Source organism: Arachis hypogaea, chromosome 16, assembly GCF_003086295.3.
Source record: "Arachis hypogaea cultivar Tifrunner chromosome 16, arahy.Tifrunner.gnm2.J5K5, whole genome shotgun sequence".
Classification (NCBI taxonomy): domain Eukaryota; kingdom Viridiplantae; phylum Streptophyta; class Magnoliopsida; order Fabales; family Fabaceae; genus Arachis; species Arachis hypogaea.
In genome coordinates, this window is record NC_092051.1 from 140,407,668 (window position 1) to 140,426,818 (window position 19,151).

Consider the following 19,151-nt stretch of genomic DNA (forward strand, 5'->3'; position numbering starts at 1 on the left):
TAAATATAAATACAAACTATGTATTTTAATTTACATGCACAATTTTTTTTATATATAAATGTATATTATTATTGATCAAATACTAATTTAAAATAATATTTATTAGTTATATAGTATTGTTTATAATTTTTATAAGATACGACAAATATATAATATTAAAATTTTTTATCAACCATTAATAATTATTTAATATTCAATACACACAAATTCGTTAGTCTAAACATTATGATATTATAGTCAATGAATTATATCTTAAATGGCATAATTTTTTTGTACTCATTTAAAAAGTGTGTGGGTTTAAGTCTCTATATTTTTAGTAAAAAAAAATTCTAACATTATATATCAATATAATAAATTATTTATTTTTTAAATAAACCTAGCGAAATATTAGATATATTTATTGAATATAATTATCATTTTTAAGTTTTTTATTTTTCTTGTTTTAATTAACAATTATATTGTATCAGTACTTGATATTTTTAATTTAAAAGCAATTATATCTTACAGAGCCATACATTTAAAAAAGAGCGTTTAAAGGAAAAAATAAAATTAAATATTACTAGACTAGCTAAGCAAGGTGCAAGGAATGAAGAAAGAAAAGCAATAAAGAAAAGAAAAAAAGCAAGTCCATAATTAGCTCTCACGGCTGGCCAGTGAAAGCACGAAAAATATCAGCATGCAGTTGAGCTTAGGATGGAAAAAAGAATTCGCACCTCCGGAATTATCTCTGAGGAGAAGTTGATGGGATCCATCTTCGTCAGAGATAGGGATTGAGATATCTATCTCACGAAAAAAATTTTTTTTAAATACTTTTATATATATAAATTATGTAATATTTTAATTAAATTTATATATTAAAAATTTTAAAATTCATATATTAAAAATTTTATATGTATATTATTATATTATTTATATTTAAATTATATTCGATTTTATTATAATTGTGTTACTTTTATTTGAAAATAAATTTAAAACTTAATATTATCCTAAAAAAAGAAAAACGGAAAGAGAAAGCATTTTTCTTTTCTACACTAGTGTTTCCGCCCTACGAGGAGGCATTGGCATGCTTACTTGCATAGCTAAGTGTAAGTGTGTTCGTGCACCGTGGTTACTGTAGCAGTAGAGAGTAGTTAGGAAAGAGGCAAAGGCATCAATGATGATCGATGGCCCCAAAATCTGAGACGCAACCCACATTCACTCAACACCTGTCCCCTTCCAACCTCGCTCAAAGCAAAATTTACTGATAGCTACCTCTCCTACGCCACGTAATCTAACCTATGACTCCGACCCCTCTCTTTCCTTCCTTCTTTATCTCTCTCCTTTCACCAACTGGCCCCACCCACCACCACATCTTTTACCCAACCGTATCACTTCCCAAAACATCAGCGTTCCACGTACCCACCTTCTAATCTCGACCGTCCACGTTCTCTTCACAAAAATCCAACTCACTGGTCCCTAAGAACCCACCTGTTATCCTTGTAACACTGTACCTCCCTAACACATAACCCCCTTTACTTTCTAACCAACGGTTCAGATTCAATGCTCTCTCAGATCTCACAACCATCCTTTAAATTCTTCTTCATTTCCCCACTAGCGCCGTTTTCCAATACTGCATCTCTTTTTTTTTTTCTTCTTCCTTCTTCTCTTGTCTTTGTCTTTGGTCTTTTTGTCCTCTCATTATTGCATGCAAACAACGGAACGACGATGAAGGATCCAAAACGACTCTCGCCGCGGCGGATCACTTTTCGGCGAGTTGTCGGCGATTCAGACGGTACCATCACGAGCTTCAAGAATGCTCGCCGGAGGAGGCTCAGAATCCGGCGAATGAAGTACACCTGCGAGGCCAAGATCCACGTCGAGAATGGAGGTTCCCCGGCGGCGGATGCTGATGCGGAGGTTGTTGATTCTGATAGCAAGCGGAGTGAGATTCACGAATCCATGGAAATATCACTGTCGCTGTCGTCAACGTCATCTGAGGAGGAGGATCGGCCGTCGGTCGGGGAAAACTTCGGTGGCGTATTGTCGTACGGTTCGGTGTCGGTTATTGGAAACAGGAAGGAGATGGAGGATGCGGTGAGCGTGGAGATAGGCTTTGTTGGGAAGGAGAATTCGAAGTGCGACTTCTTCGCGGTGTTTGATGGTCACGGCGGAGCTCAGGTGGCGCAGGTGTGCCGGGAGCGGCTGCACCGGCTGGTGGCGGAGGAGGTAGAGAGGAGAAATGAGAAGGTCGAGTGGGATTGGGAGGGTGTGATGGAAGGCTGTTTCCGTAAAATGGACGGAGAGGTTGCGGGAAATGCGGCGGTGAGAACGGTGGGTTCTACGGCGGTTGTAGCCGTCGTGGCAACGGAGGAAGTCGTCGTCGCAAATTGCGGTGATTGTAGGGCCGTGTTGGGAAGAGATGGCGAGGCCGTTGATTTGTCTAGTGATCATAAGGTATATTTGTTTTGTTTTGTACTATCTTTCTTGAAAATCTTAATTAATAATTTAAACTTGCAAATTATTCTTTTATTTTTTTATTTTTCCCGAAAAAAGAATGCCAATTTTTTGGGAATGGAACTTTCTGTTCGTTGTATTTTTTTGTTTTTTATATATCTGATCTGGTTATTGTACATTGGCTTGAAAATAACTGCTTGCTGAATGCTAGCACTCAAACGTTAGAGCTGGCGCAAGCATCAATTTTGCTTGACAACTTTGATGTTATCTAAAAGTTTCCACATAGATGGTAATTTGATCATAAAAATGTTTAGTTAGCTGAAATTGTTGCGAGCTGACGAGAGAATGCCTAGTAATATGTTAAGTACACGTGTCGCGGCGGAATTAATTATCTCGATTATGATTGAGATTTGAGATCTGTATATGTTAATGGGGGGATGCATAAAATTAATATTCTGTAAACACGATTGACATATTTTTGACGCATATGTAGTAAAGGAATTTTATTGTGACATATATAATGGCATGCTGGTTCCTTTCTATGTGCACAGCCCGACAGGCCTGATGAGTTGATGCGAATCGAAGAGGCTGGTGGAAGGGTCATAAACTGGAATGGCCAGCGCGTTCTAGGTGTTCTTGCCACTTCGCGATCTATAGGTTAGTGTCAACTTTGGAGCCTTCATATATGTCCCAATACTTTATTTTCTATTCCCTTCTCTCGAAATAATTATTTTTTACTGAACATTGACGAGCACTTGTCTTTTTGTCATTTAGTCAAATACTTGGAATTATCTACAGGCTTTTTAATTAATAATTTTAAAAAATAATAGTTGCACCTAAGTTTACACCTTATTTTTTACTTTTAAATTCATTAAAAAAATAATGTACTTACATTTTTTCTTTGTCTAAATATATTAATACTTATTTTGAGAAGAAGGGATCATTTATCCTTTTAGACTTTTCCTTTCTCTTCAAGAGATGATTTTTATGTTAAATTTTTGGATTTAAATAACTGGAATACAGTATAAAATTGTAAATATGAAACTGACTTGATTAGTTTGAAGCCGCAGCGTTGCGATTTCATAGGAAGTTGTCTAATAGAAAGCCGTTATATAAAGTCACATTTTCATAGGATACTTATTTAGCATATTCTTTTCAGTGATGTCGCAACAGTGCGACTTTAATAATTCGTATTATAAGATCTTTTGTTTTTTATCTCTCCATAGAGAATACCTCGTTATAATTATTAGCTTTCAATATTTTGAGCAGTTCTGGTTATTAGATGATTTGATGGAATTATAGTGTAAATTTTTTTCATATAAATTAAGAACCCTTAAAGTTATTAAAGTGGAAAATCTCAATAAAAAATCATAATTTTATGTATTGAAACTACAAAATTGATTTTATCATATGAAATTTTAACCAATCCAAGGATGGTGGATAGCAAATTCCTTTCAGCGTTACTGCATTGGTAGATGTTTGTCCCCGTTTAGTAATAAAACATTAAAACGCTTTTTCTTTTATGAGCCCCTGAAACAGCATAATAATCACGGCAATCTCTTTAGCTTTTTAAAGTAGCAGAGCAACTTTTTGAAAATAGGTATGTTTAACCATAAATTGACCATGTACCAATTTCTTGCATTTTTAGTCCATATCCGATCAAGTTCACAAGCAATTGCATAGATCAGGTTTGCCTGCAATCAATCAATATGTATACATATATATACAAAGGCATTATGGTGGTATAAATGAATAAAGATACACAGCTGGGTTTTTATATGAAAGTTATTGGTAGCGTGTGGTTATCTAAAATGTTAAAAGTCTTAAAGCTTAAGATACGACACTAACATAATGATTTAAATATTTTGAACCATATCCACATGTGAATCAAGATAGTAAGCAACTTTACCCGTTAGGACAAGAATAAAAGATTGAGTATCAAATAGAGAATTCTTGGGAGGAAATGTGTAACCTCCCTGTTCCCTCCATTTAAAAATGAATATTTAGTTTGATAGACAATCCAAATGAGTTGAATTTACAGGGTTATACAATTTTTTTTAATTAGCACATTAATAAACAAAAAAAAAAAAGTCCCCAACAATCTTCACATGATTATTATTCTGATGAAAAGAAATTTCTTCTCTCGACTGTGGCCTGTGGGTTTGGTCGAGCACGTGGAAATCAATTCTATAAGGACATAATATCATGGAATGTAGTAATTCGTAGTCAAATTTGATTAAAAAAGTAATTGAATGATTTATTTACTTTCTTAATATGCCAAAAGTGAATTTGCATGCTACTTGTGGATCGGATCTACAAGGAGCGGAATTATGAAAGGATAAATTTTTTGGAAATCTGTTGTCGTTTTCTAAGGTGCATTATATTATTTAGGAATTTCGGAATCTATGTTTCATTTCTTTTCTTTTAATTATTTTGTAATGGTATGTTCTATTCTTTTTTTGTTCTTTACTATTATTGATCTGTGTTATGTTTTGATCTATCTGCACATCAATTTTATTCAGGGGACCAATACCTTAGGCCATATGTAATATCAAAACCAGAAGTCACTGTGACAAAGCGAACCAACAAAGATGAATTCCTTATACTAGCAAGTGATGGCTTGTGGGATGTGATCTCCAGCGAAGCAGCATGCCAGGTTGTAAGGAGAAGCCTCAACGGCCAGATTAAGAGAGTTTCCAATGGAGTTGGGAGGCAAAGCTGCGCCACCGAGGCTGCGGCACTCTTGGTTGAGATAGCAATGGCAAAGGGAAGCAGAGATAACACCAGTGTCATCGTCGTGGAGCTAAGCAGAACATCTTCGTCCAGCTGATCCCTCAATTTTATTTTACTTTTTTCGTTCCGACTTAGTAAGGTGATAAAGTGAAGGAGGTTATCTCCTTTTATCATGTTGCTGACTTCCTCCGTGAGGATCCAAATCCATCTCCTCTAATGAATTCGGAGCAGCAAAGACATGTGATGTGTTGTTTAATGAATCAAGCCATATCCATGAAGTTGGTCGCTGTTAATGCCATGAGAGGTTGTGTAATAATTGATGTGACATGTGAGGTGTGTAGAATCAGAAAATTGAGCTACAATCGTGTAATGTCTTCTTAGCTCAATTCTTCGATAGTGATGGTGGCCTAGCTAGGAGTTAACAATCTTGTGTAAAAATTAACAAATAGTTTGTTATCTCTTGTGGCAAGCTTGCACGTTTCTTAACATTATTTCTGCTGGTATATAGTTCTATGCAATTCTTTCCTTATTTAATTTCTGTCGCTTCGAGAAGGCGATTTCAGAATGGGTGGCTAATATTACCTTGTTAATCTAAGGGATAAGTATTTTTTTCGTCCCTAAGGTTTGAGGTCAAAATCAAAATTGTTCCCGTTACAAAACGTTATAAAATTGTTTTTTTTATTTTATTTTGCCAAATTACGAGTAAATAGCCAAATTGGTCCCCGAAAGATAGCCCATTCTGCAAACGAGTCCCCGTAAGAAAAAGATAATAAAATTTGTCCCCGAAAGTTTTAAAATTGGTAACGTTAGTCCTTCCGTCAAATGTTTCAGTAACGGCGTGAAGATATGCTGACCTGGCCGTTAGTGTGACACGTAGGCTAAGGATGAAACGGCGTCGTTTTCTTAGGGGCTCCTTTACAACGCTTGGTTTTCATCCCTGTTTCGTATTCTCTCTGAAGTTGCATCCTTCTCCCGAAAAGAAAGAACCCCTGTAGTCCCTTCATCTCTCAAGTTGTTTCCTCCAGGAAGACGAAGCATTGAACGGCGACGACCAGGCTTGACCGACGACGACAGTGTGCTGGAGTTGTTGGTGAGCAGTTTGCGACGACGTTGGTCAACCGAAAAGGGCACTCCATCGCCTTGCGTGAGAGGTAGGTTAGCTAGCTTTTCTTATTTTGTGAGAGTGATTCTGGTTTTATCTCCTGATCAATGTGGTTGTGTTATTGTTGGACTTCCATTTTTACTGTTTGCAATGTTAGGGTTTAGGAGAATGTGTTCAGGCTTAGGGCTTTGGTGATTAGCCATGATATGACCCTGTTTTTAGATTGTTGAGAACGTTGTTTGTGCTATGTGTATGTGCATGTGTGTGTGTTAGATACATTTTGGGAGTTGATGTTGAATATGCTTTGCCTCTCCATGAAATAAATTTGCATGAGTTGTTGCTGTTTTGGTTTCAGATGGAAGGTCCCCCAATGACCTTTGTATTTCACCATGGCGGGAAGTTCCAAACAGATGAGTCAGGCTATCTGTGTTATGAACCAGATAATACTGAAGTATTAATGGGTGTAGATGCAGACACTCTAGACGTTTTCTTTGTGAAGGGATACTACAAGGAGCTGGGATATGCTGAGATGAACAACTGCCTGTGGAAAGTTCCTGGAACGCTGCTGGAAAATGGGTTGAGGAAGCTAGAAAATGACACGGATCTGTTGAAATTGGTTAAGGATTGCAGGAGGAATCATCACCTTATCAACATCTATTTCGAGCATGTTGTGTCTAAGCCACACGTGGTTGACTGCATGAGTGAGGATGATGATGAAACACTTTGTTTGCCAACCATCCCTGAAGAAGCAGAGAAACCGAAGAAGGACCACAGTGATGCAATGTCCCAAGATTACTGTAAGACAACAAAAAAATCACCTCAGCCAAAAAGAGTCAAAACTCAGCCCACTCCTAAGGCTACTCCTCAGCCCACACCTAAGCTAACTCCTCAGCCCACACCTAAGCCCACTCCTCAGCCCACAAATAAGCCCACACCTAAAGCCACACCTGAGCCCACACCTCAGCCCACACCTAAGCCCACACCTCAGCCCACTCCTGAGCCCACACCTAAGCCTAACCCCCAACCCACATGTACGCCCACACCTAAGCCCACTCCAAAGTCCAAACCCAAGCCCATGCAAAAGCCCGTCCAGCAACCCAAACCTTGGACTAAACCCCAGGCTGCTAAAGGGAGTAGCAAGGCTACAGCAGCCGAGAAGATCAGCAAGAAGGTGAAAGCCACAACCACTACAAGATCTGGAAGGCAGGCTAAGGCAACTCCAGTTGCAGTTGATAGTCAATCTGATGATTCAGATTCATATGATAGTGCTGAAGACAGTTTGTACAAGCCTGCAAAAGGTGCAGGAGATTCCATAGACAGCAGTGAGAGTGATAGTGGAGTTGATGGAGTAGAGTCTTCTTGGGCCAGGAAAGTAGATCACAGAGAGAAACATAGGCCTGCTGCTGACAGAAGAAGGGAGAAAGCTATTGACACTGATGACTCGAGCTATGAGGACATCGAATCTGATGAATGCTCTGATGGAGGTATTTAGTGATTAATTGTGTGTCTGTTATTGAATTTACTTGTTTAACAGATCTGATTCCACTAATGTAGTTTTTCTACACAAATCTCATGGTATTTTCATGTAATTTCAGATTCAGATGACGAATTTGGTTGGGAAGATTCATCAGATGGCGATGAGTGGAAGTCAGAAGATTCTGCCCATGAGTTAGACTCTGAAGATGAAGGGCCAGCTGTGTATCCACATTATAATGACAAGGCCAAATTTGGTGATCTGAAGTTTGAGGTAAGTATGGTTTTCAAATCCAAGCAACATTTTATGGCTGCCACTAGAGATTACACTATACAATGGGGTAGGAATATTAGGTTTTGTAAGAATGACAAGGTTAGAGTGAGGGCGGTTTGTAAGTGTGAAGACTGTCCATGGGTAGTATATTGTAGACACAACCCCAGTGATGATTCCTGGCAGATAAAAACACTAGTTGACAATCACACTTGCGCAAGAAAGCGAAAAAACAGAGCTGCAACATTAGAATGGACTGTGAACAAGTTATACCCAAAACTTAGGAAGCACCCTAAGATGAAGCATAGGGAGGTGTATGAGTGGTTTGTTAGGAAGTGCAATGTGAAGCTGAATAGTTTATGCATAACCCGAGCCCTTAAGGCATCTAGGAAGATAGTTGAAGGGGATGAGATTGCTCAGTACGGGTTGATATGGGATTATGCGCATGAATTGCTCACTGCCAACCCAGGATCCACAGTTCAGGTGGGTGTGATTCCCATAACTGATAATCCACCACAGTTCGAGAGATTTTATGTCTGTCTAGATGCTTGTAAGAAGGGTTTCAAAGCAGGTTGTAGGCCATTGATAGGTCTAGATGGTGCATTCCTGAAAACTTTACACGGAGGACAGCTTCTCACTGCATGCGGACAGGATGCAAACAATCACATTTTTGTGATTGCGTACGCAATTGTTGATGTTGAGAACAAAGAGAACTGGAAATGGTTCTTGGAGCTGCTCCTATCAGACCTGGGAGAATATGAGGCAAAAAACTTGTGTTTCATATCAGACATGCAGAAGGTGAGGACTAATTTGAATCACGATTTGATTTTTAAGGACTCTTTTGATTTAATGATGCTTCTTTGAGGACTGTTATGACTGTATATCTTGTCGGGCTTGACTTTTTTTTCCAGGGGTTAATACCAGCAGTCAAGGAACTCGTCCCAGCTATTCCACACAGATTTTGTGTGTGGCATTTGTGGAGGAACTTCTCGAAACAGTGGGGCAGCGTCGAACTTAAGGACTTGGTCTGGGAGTGTGCAAGATCGAGGACCCCGGTTGAGTTCGAGAGGAATATGAATAGAGTCAAAAGGATCAATCAAAAAGCTTGGGAGTACTTAGCCAAGTGGCCAAAGGAAGCTTGGAGCAAAGCCCATTTCAGTGAAGGGCCAAAGGTGGACAACATTTGCAACAACGCTTGTGAATCCTTTAATGCAAAGACGAAGCATGACAGAGGTAAGCCTATTCTGAGTCTGGCAGAGGAGGTACGAAGAATGGTTATGAAAAGCATGTCTGATAATAGACTGAAGCTTCTGAGTTATCAAGGAAAACTTGCTCCAGTTCAGCAGAGTAGGCTGGAATCTCTTATTAAGTTATCCAGAAACTGGGCTCCATACTGGTCGGGTGATGCGAAAGAGGAAGTATATGAAGTCCAAGGATGGCCTACTAATATGGTGGTAGATCTGGGGAAGCATACTTGCTCCTGCAGGTTTTGGCAGTTGACAGGTTGAATTCATAACTTATTTCATCTTTCATATGCATACCTTGAAAAATACTTAACTGAATGCCTTTTTTTCTGAAAAATATAGGCATGCCTTGTATGCACGCAATATCAGCCATCCAAGAAAAAAATGATAAGAGTCCTGAGGAGTATTGCCACGAATGGTTGAGCATGGATGCTTACAGAAGAACATACCAATTCAATGTTAATCCTGTCAAGGGACAAGATCTATGGGAGAAAACTGGTTCTCCTGCACCTGTTCCACCTCCTATCAAACCCAAACCAGGCAGGCCAACAACAAATAAAAGGAAGGACAAGGATGAAGGACCCACTGGCACGAACACAAAAATGAAAAGGAAGTATGCTCCAATTCGGTGCATGTACTGTGGAGAGGTGGGCCACAACAAGAGAACTTGCAGCAAGAAAAAGCAGGACGATGCTCAGGAGAAAGCAAGGATGATGCAATTGCAACTTGCAGCTGTTCAACAACCACAACCTGCACCTGGTCCAGAAGCAGAAAAGGAAGATCACACTCAGCCTATACAGACACCACCTGCAGTTGCAGTAGCTGCTCCAGATGAACAAACTGAAATTCCTGTTACTCAGCAGCCTCAGCTTCCCCTGACACAACAGTCCCAAACCTCAAGCAATGTCACTCAGGTAATGTTGTAAAAGGTTTTAATTTTAGCATTGTTTACTGTAGCTATTTTTGATTTCAGAGAATGATGAAAACTGTTTGATGCAGACTAGAAAAAGAGGAAGGCCTCCAAAACTCCATGTAACCAGGGCCAGGGCAAAGGGAAATGCCTCTCCAGGAGCACATGCTGTATTTGCTGAAACCATCAAGGGTAGCAGCTCCGCAACAGCCAAGAAACTTGCCAGCTTCATGACATTTGTTCCAACTCCGGGTTTCAAACCTCCCAGAAAGAAAGACATGGAATGATTTCAAGACTTGAAGACATAAGATATAGGGCATCTAGTATCTGTTATTTTGTCGGGGCTAAATTTTAGTTTTTATAAACAATGTGGGAGTTGTGGTATTTTCAATAGCCCTGTTTTTTGTATAGCCCTTTATGGTGTACTGCTTTGAACTGTCAGCTACAACCTTCTGGATTATTATCATGTTAAAACAATGTTCTTATTTGAATTTCAGACAATGGAAACTACTTCACCATTGGTGATGTTGTCATGTTTTTCTATTCCTATTTCACTTAATTTTTATTCTGCTATGACTGATTTGCTTATATTATGTTATGATCAACAACAAAATTGCATGTAAATAACCTTTTTACTAGTAAATAAACATCAACATACAGGGTTTTCACAACAACAGAAAACTGTCAAGGTTCACAGCATCATCCTTTTCACCTTTTGACAGTAACTGCTTCACTTCCCACTAAAGAACATACACATAATCATAAAAACCAAAATCACAACTATTAATCCAAAATACAGCTGCATCCTAAGTGCTTTTACTTCAGCTTCTACGGTCATCATTCTCCAAGATATGTTATGGTTTAACAAAGCAGCATCATTCTCCATTTGTGCATCAGTTTTAACTTCTCCTAAGTTCTCTAATCCTTCATAGTCGTCGTCCTCAGCCCACCTAAAGTAATTGCAGTGGCTGCCCTTCTGCACAACCTCAGGGAACCAAATTGTCAAAATCCAACTAAAAACATTTGAAGCTTCAAGAACACTACACTGATAACTCACCCGGTATCTTGGACAAGCATGGAACAATCTATCAGGATTTTCTCTTGTCCCAGACTTCTTGATCACTGTCTTCAGCCCACAAAAGCAAACTTGGTCGGAGTTCTTCCTCCGCCACCGCAGCGAAGAGCTCGAGGCATGGCTTCCGTGTGATTGCGACACATGTCCACTGCGACCCCCACCTACGCTACCCATCGTGCAACCGCTCATGAATTTTCGGCCTCTGCAGAACCAAGCTCAAGCTGCAGCAACAATGGCAATTTAAAACGAAGAGGGGATTAGGGTTTGGGAACCTAGGACTAATTTGACAAACATATGGAAACATATCTTGTCACCAGCCACTCTGCACCAAGCTGGCATGCTCATATGCCACACTGACAGCCAACTAAGCAACAGTTAACGGCGTCACTGGCGGAATTGACGGACATTTGACGGAAGGACTAATGTTACCAATTTTAAAACTTTCGGGGACAAATTTTATTATCTTTTTCTTACGGGGACTCGTTTGCAGAATGGACTATCATTCGGGGACCAATTTGGCTATTTACTCACCAAATTACCCTTATTAAATAATAAAAATAATTAAAAATTATAAAAAATATAAAATAAAATAAAAAAGAAAACAAAGAGGTAGGGGGAATCACGCAGAGGGTGGGGGAAGGGGGGAGGTCATGTCGTCGTTTGGGCTGCCTCGGAGGTGCATCCGCCGCCGCCCCTGTGTCCAACCCGCCACCACCGGCCGTCACAAGCTTGCATGGAGGCACCGCCGCTGCCGTTCAACTCCCGACCCTCCGCTGTTAGCTGTTCGAGTTCTTCCTGCCTCTTCCCGAAGCTGCCACTTGCCCCTGTAAGCCCTCGCCGCTTTGTCCTCGTCTCGATTCCAAGGAAAGACCGCCACTAGGAGTGAGGTCCAGTCGCCATCGCTGAAGTAAGGAATTAGGGCAGAAGATTAAGGAAAATGAGGTTTTGGAATTGGCAGCTAGTTCTACTGTTGTTGTAGCTGCTGCTGTGTCTTCTATGTTCTCCGGTGCCGGTCGCTGCTGCCACTCCGTCAACCCAGGGCGTCGCGAGCATCTACTCTCCCTTCACAGAGGTGCCGTCCTCGGCGCCGCTACCTGTTGTCAGATCTGCTGCTGCTTCGTCCTCGACCGGATTCGTTCCCTGCCACGGACGACCACCGGCATCCAAAGGTTGCGTTCCGACATACAGGTAAGCTGGTCTCTGAATCAAGAAATCTGATTGCAGAATTGAAATTTGGGTTGCTTGTGTGTTCAAATCGATTGAACTTGTTCCTGGAAGAAGATATCTCTGATGCGGTTTTGTTTGGATGTGGAATTAAAAATCTGGATCTAAAATTGTTGATCCATTCTGCAAATTTGTGGTGGAATTGTTTGTTGAATCTGAGTTTGCATCGAGTTCTTCTTCTTCTGTATCCATGATTTTTGAAGTTTGGCATGAATTTTGTTGTTGTTGCTGAAATTATGGCACCGCATATTTGTAACTATAACTTGACAATGAGGATTGCTGAATTGTTGCTTGAGCTGCTATTTCTGTTGATTTTGCTTGTTGCTGCTGTGGTTGGATTAAGAAACAGAAATCTGATTCTTCTTCTGCGTCTTCTTCATCTTCTTCTTCTTTGTGAACTGAAATTTCTGTTTGTATTGCATAATCTGAGTTTGTTGTGAGATTTTCTGCTTGGATGGGGAGAGAAAAAAGAGAAGAGATAAGGGAGTGGGGGTACAGGTGGAGGGGGCGGAAGATAAAATGGCGGTGGCGGTGAGGGGTCCATGAAAGCAGAAATGGTAGAAAGAAGGGGATGGGGAGGGAAGACAGTGAAGAGACATCGGGGTGGGGTTTTAATTTTATTTTTTAATATTATTTTTATTAATTGATAAGGATAATTTGGTAAAATAAAATAAAAAAGGACGATTTTATAACGTTTTGTAACGTTGAGGATGATTTTAATAACAAAAAAAAAGTCGGGGGACGATTTTGATTTTGACCTCAAACCTTAGGGACGAAAAAAGTACTTATTCCTTAATCTAATAGGAAAAGTCTAGGGGGCAGCAACTTTTGTCTTTTTTGGTCAGCACTTAACCATCAAAATAAAAGTGAGTGATCTCCCACCATTAGATGTAATCTCACACCATTAAAAATACTATTAATAGCCAATTGATAGTTACAAAACACCAAAATTGCTGGCCCCTAGCATTCCTCAATCTAATAAGATCAATATTTGAGAAGAAAGTTTTAAATCAGGGTGATAATATTTGATGTGTTTCTTTAAGCATGATTTAAAAATTAGATCTCTTCAAAATTCAATAATTTTCCGTAAAAATTTTTGCATTTTTTTGAATGATGAAATCTGTTTATGAAAAATTAAAAAATATCTAGAAATGGAATTTTATTTCCTTTTCATACATTTGGATCCAATGTGTAAACCATTTATCAAATCGTTTGTTATCGTCTCTTTTACTTATTTTGGTCAATTTTTTTAAGTCGCTTTATTTTTTAATCTTTTAATATACTTTTGCCAATACTTGAAATATTTAGTGGTTTATCCGTCTCAAATTACCTGCAATATCGAAACAAAGAGAAAAGAAAATGGTGAGCAACCGTGTATCCCTGACAACTGGCTACTCAAATCTATTTCCGGACTTGCACTAATGATCTAGTCAATACTCAATTGTAGTATGTAATGGATGTAATAGGTAACATTATATAGGAATAATATAATTCTATAAATAATAAAACACAGCCACCTCGCTTAGTTTTCATTTTTGCGAATCGTTATGACAATATGACATTCATTTGACATTTATTCAAGCGGATATGCGTATCATTTGTATTCAATTATATTTTAATAAAAAATATAATTATTATTTAAAATAGTTGAATACTATTATATATAAGCGTATTTAATTTTATTTTAATTTATTTTTTTAAAATAAATTTAAAAATAATATATTTTTTATTTATTAAAAAAATATTTTAAATATTTTATATAATTAAAAAATATATTTAAAATATTTAAAAATATTAATTTATATTTTAATATCAATAAAATATCAAAATATTATTATAATATTTTAAAAAAATACTATATATTTTTTATATATAGAATGTCTCTATGTCTTACAAAAAAAAAATTAATGTGTTTATGTATTCTGTATCGTGTTGTGACTTATATTTGTATGTCTATATTTATATGTGCTTCATAAATATAATAACTTTTACAATATATTGTAAAGATGGTATTAAGGAAGTTGATCTTTTTAATTTTTTTTAATTATTTGATAAATTATAATTTTTCACCATTTAATATTTTTTTTCACATTTTTTTTTTGTCCTACTTAAAAAATATAAGGTGAGAGATCATATTTTATCAAATAATTAAAAAAAAAAATTTGAAAGGATACCTTTTCTATAATTCACAGGACTGTTATTTGTTCCTATGTGTATCCGAAACAAATTGTGTAAATGAACTTGGTAATAAAAGAGGTCAGAAATAATAGGAAATGTGTTTGGAGTACTTTCATATCAGTTTTAAAATAGTGGTTGGAGGTATATTCAAAGACTTCAATACCTAAATCATTAAGAATTTAAGTATGTTTAAATGAGAATTAAATTATAAAATACCTGAAAATGAAAGAATATTTATAGATTACTAGATTAGAGCGGCGGACAAAGTTATATCTGATCATAATCGCAAGTTATCTCCCATTGTATGAGAGATTATAGCTCAATGATCCGTTGTGTCAATTAGGGTGTGCATGGCCCGGTCTGGCCCGGGTCCGAACATTTTAGGGGCTAATTTAGTGTGATTTTATCGGATCTAAGGGTCTCAAAAATAGACCCGGTCATTATTTCAGGTCGGGTCCGGGCCATAGCTCGGGCCACCCGAAATCGGCCTAGTGACCCGGTCATCATACACCATTAATATTTTGTGTTATTAGTGATGAATAATGACTATTATTATGTGGAATTTAAGTATGATAAACTTTAATATTTTGTATTATTATCATTATATATAAGACTATAAGTTAATGTTTTATGTTTAAAATGCATAAGACTTTAGACTAATGCATAATATTGTGTTATTTGTATTGATTTAAATATTTGGTGTTATTAGACAATATTAGTATTGATTATGGTTATACTTTAATTTTAGAGAATAGTTGGTTCTTGTTATATTTTTCTAAGTGAATTTTACCATGTCAAATAATGGTTGGAGTCTTGAAAATTTGGATTTTTTATATGCTAACTTACAAGAAGGTATCAAGGTAATATAATGTTAACGGCCCGATTTTTACCCGGTATAATCGTGGTCCGAAAGTGTATAGGTTTCATCGGGTCTAGGACCAGATTCAGGTCTAACAAATAGACCCGATATATATTTCGGATCGAATCTAAGTCACATCAAATCCGGTTTCACCCGACCCATGTACATCCCTAATGTCAATACAGCTTGCGTGTTTAAAAATCTGCGATACAAGGCCCATATCTCACTGGGCTAGAACTCATGCACATAATTCTAACGATTTTTCATTATTTAAATATTCGTTCGGGAATTTAAATTCTTGCGTATGTAACCTGATGATTAGCAACAAATTGGATTGATAGATATCATGAAATAACAAAAACAAAAAATTATGTTCAATCTCTCCTAACTTCCCTAAAATCTTGGAGAAGAAATCACAAACCAACAAACTCCTCTATCAAATAAGCCCACTATATAAAAAGGAGTAGTTAAGCCCTTGTATATTTTCCAAGATCTTCATCATCACACATTCACACCATCCAAATTTTTTTTTTTTTTTTTGTCTATTTCACATTTTCACTAGAAGACCTATCTGATACAAATATTGGAATCTCTTCGTATATTTCCCTCCGTCGGATTGATGATATTCCGCCGTTACAAACAACAATTTTTTAGTTTAATTGGCATCTAATAAAAGAATTATTTAAGAAGATTTATAATTATAAATGAAACTTATAAATGAATAAGATACAAGCTTTTTTTTTTTTTGTCTAAAAGTGACATGTAATTTTTATAATCTTCAATTTGAAAAAGTTTGTTAGTTTTTGAAAGAATGAATTTGTCTTTATAATTCACCAAGGCAATAAAATTTGTATAACACTAAAAATAATAATTACAACAAATAATATATTTTAACAATACACCCAAATTTTAATGTACTATAACTTATGAATTTTTTAAATATTTCAATTTTTTTACTGATCAAAACTTGACACATTATCGAGATAACCTACAAAAATAAAAAATCCAAACTTAATACATATATGGCACAACAACTTATAAAAAAATTATTAATATTATTTTAGAATTATTTGATTTTCGATATATGAATTGGCTTTTAAAGATTCAAAGTACATTCTGATTATTTCAAGTTGAGATTCATGATTTAGTCTAAATATTATCTCGCACTCATTAGTGGTTTTATCTTCATAAATCTTTATATTTGTGAATTAATGAAAGCATTTCTCTTCAAGGAGTGTGTCTGCTCTACTTCTATGTCGGTTCTTATAAATGAGTCTCCCTCTAAGCCCTTCAACATGGAAAGGAGTCTTAGATAAGGTGACCCGATGTCTCCCTTTCTGTTCGTGTTAGTAGTTGATGTTCTCCACAGAATGATTGGAAAGGCGGTGAGAAATGGTCGTATCTCTCCGTTGTTGGTAGAGCGAGATAACATTAAGTTGTCTCACTTGCAGTTTGCGGATGATACTATCCTGTTCTGCCCTATTGAGGAGAAAATCATCAGAAACTACAAACGGTTGTTGCATTATTTTGAGTTGATGTCCGGGTTGAGTATTAACTTTGAGAAGTCCAACTTTATTCCAGTTAATTGTGAGCAGCGTTAGACGTAGAAGATGTGTTTACTATTGGGCTGTAAGGAGGCATCATTACCAGTCAAATACCTGGACATTTTTCTGGGAGCAAATCCGAGGTTGGTTAAGACATGTAAGCCAGTAATTGACAAGGTAGAAGAGAAGATGAGTCTGTGAAAAATAAAGACCCTCAATAAAGTGGGAAAGCTGGTGCTCATTAAGTCCGTGCTTAATAGCCTGCCTATTTACTACCTCAACTTATATAAGATGCCCAAAGCAGTGGCGAAAAAGCTGATTTTCCTACAAAGACAGTTCTTGTGGAGTAAAGAGGATGGGAGGTACGGGATGCCGTTAGTAAAATGGGAGTTGGTTATGGCCCCAAAAAAGGCAGGTGGTCTGGGAGTTGGTGATGCAGTGGTTTGGAATGCAGTCCTACTGTTTAAGTGGTGGTGGAGGTTTTCAAAAGAAGACTGTCCTCTATGGAAGAAAGTTGTTTGCTCCTGTAATAACATAATTTCTTCTGAGATGTTGAGCGGCCAGCCTATACCTACGAGAGGGGGTCCATGGAAGGATATTTACCCATTACAGATCAGGAAACCGTATGTAGAAAGAAGATGATTAGAGGCTTGTCTATGGAAGTCAGGAATGGCAGAACAACCCGATTTTGGGAGGATAGCTGGTTACCTAATGGGGTGTTGAAAGATATGTTCCCAAGACATTTCTCGGTCTCAAACCTTAGAGGATCTGTTATAGGAAATTGTGGGTTCTGGGATGGGTTAGAGTGGATTTGGAGTTTCCAATGAAGGAGAGAATTATTCCAATGGGAACTGGAGTTAGTAAACCATCTTCATGAGAGTTTACAATCAGTTAAGCTAACATTTGAGAGAGAGGATAGAGTGGTCTGGAAATTTGATAGACAAAGTATTTTTTCAACTAACTCTTTTGTGCAAGTATTGCAAGCAGAAGCACTCCAGGAGGATATCACAAGCTATAGCTTCACTAATGCTATTTGGTGAGGCGTCGTCCCACCAAGGATTGAGTTGTTTGCTTGGTTTGTGTTAGTTGGAACGGTGAATACTAAGGATAGACTGTGTAGATTAGGTGTTATTGACCAAAATGATCATATGTGTGTGTTATGTGATAAGTTTGTAGAGTTTGTCTTTCATTTGTTTATTAGATGTGAGCTCTCTTGCCAGATGCGGGGTGCTTGACTGTTCGCTCTAGGGAGGAGTTGGACGATGCCAGGCTCACTAAAGCAACACTTTGAAAGTTGGATATCTGTTTCAGCAAGAAAGGCGGAGAAAAAGCGGTGATTCATTGGTTTCTTTGTTGTTATTTGGACAATTTGGCAGGAAAGAAATGACAGAATCTTCACAAATAAAGCCTCAAGTATGGGGGAGTGGATCCTCTTCGGTGGACAAAAAACTGGATGGTGTCCAGTGTTTGATCTCACCCTTCATTATTCTCTCTCTCCTATTTAATTTTGGTCCCACTTATAAAATTAAAGATGAGATATCACACTTTATTTTCTCAAGTATTAAAAAAAATGGAGAGGATCCATTTCCCAAGTATGGTGAAAATTATAAACAAGTTCTTTAGTTTCTTCGATGACTGGTTCAGAGGTGAACCCCTTAGTTGTTGATGGCAATGCCGAAGATGACTAGGGTTGTTAAATCCTTTGAGATGTAAGCTGGTGTTGTGCAGTTTTACATGTTTTCTTCGCTCCACCTTGTTGTGTTGAACTCCTTCTACTTCAAAAATTTTTCGTTAAGATCATCTGTTATTTTCTTTTGCCTCACCAAAATTTTGAACTTGTCAAAGAAATTTAGATTCGGCGCTACTTTTTTCTGGTGAGAAATTTTTTTCCTTAACATAATTGTGTGTGTTTGGATTATAGTTTACAAATAGGAGTTTGTATAAAATTGATTTTGTAAAATTGATTTGGATGAAAAGTACATTTGGGTTAACGTGATTTATGTTTGACAATCTTTATATCAAAATTGATTATAGTAAAATAAATGTTGCTTGAATTATACTACTTAAAATCACTTTTAGATGAAAAATTACTAAAAGAGACATCA

At 37.3% G+C, this 19,151-nt stretch overlaps 2 protein-coding genes across 2 annotated transcripts; both read left to right on the forward strand.

Moving 5' to 3' along the window:
• The first annotated feature begins 588 nt into the window (after positions 1-588).
• On the forward strand, positions 589-5,700 carry LOC112755347 (protein phosphatase 2C 51). Its single transcript, XM_025803380.3, has 3 exons — positions 589-2,433; positions 2,985-3,090; positions 4,956-5,700. The coding sequence occupies exons 1-3, from the start codon at positions 1,540-1,542 to the stop codon at positions 5,261-5,263; spliced, it is 1,308 nt and encodes a 435-aa protein (XP_025659165.2). The 5' UTR covers positions 589-1,539; the 3' UTR covers positions 5,264-5,700.
• On the forward strand, positions 5,440-10,709 carry LOC140180286 (uncharacterized). Its single transcript, XM_072220744.1, has 7 exons — positions 5,440-5,470; positions 6,126-6,321; positions 6,542-7,752; positions 7,864-8,810; positions 8,924-9,515; positions 9,599-10,170; positions 10,256-10,709. Exons 1-7 carry the CDS (start codon positions 5,440-5,442, stop codon positions 10,451-10,453), a joined length of 3,747 nt encoding a protein of 1,248 aa, XP_072076845.1. The 3' UTR covers positions 10,454-10,709.
• Positions 10,710-19,151: the final 8,442 nt, after the last annotated feature.

Coding starts and splice junctions, on each gene's coding strand:
- LOC112755347 (XM_025803380.3), top strand. CDS start 1,540: ATGCTCTCTCAGATCTCACAACCATCCTTTAAATTCTTCTTCATTTCC. Junction 2,434..2,984: donor ATTTGTCTAGTGATCATAAG/GTATATTTGTTT, acceptor CTATGTGCACAG/CCCGACAGGCCTGATGAGTT. Junction 3,091..4,955: donor TGCCACTTCGCGATCTATAG/GTTAGTGTCAAC, acceptor AATTTTATTCAG/GGGACCAATACCTTAGGCCA.
- LOC140180286 (XM_072220744.1), top strand. CDS start 5,440: ATGAAGTTGGTCGCTGTTAATGCCATGAGAG. Junction 7,753..7,863: donor TGATGAATGCTCTGATGGAG/GTATTTAGTGAT, acceptor ATGTAATTTCAG/ATTCAGATGACGAATTTGGT. Junction 10,171..10,255: donor CCTCAAGCAATGTCACTCAG/GTAATGTTGTAA, acceptor TGTTTGATGCAG/ACTAGAAAAAGAGGAAGGCC.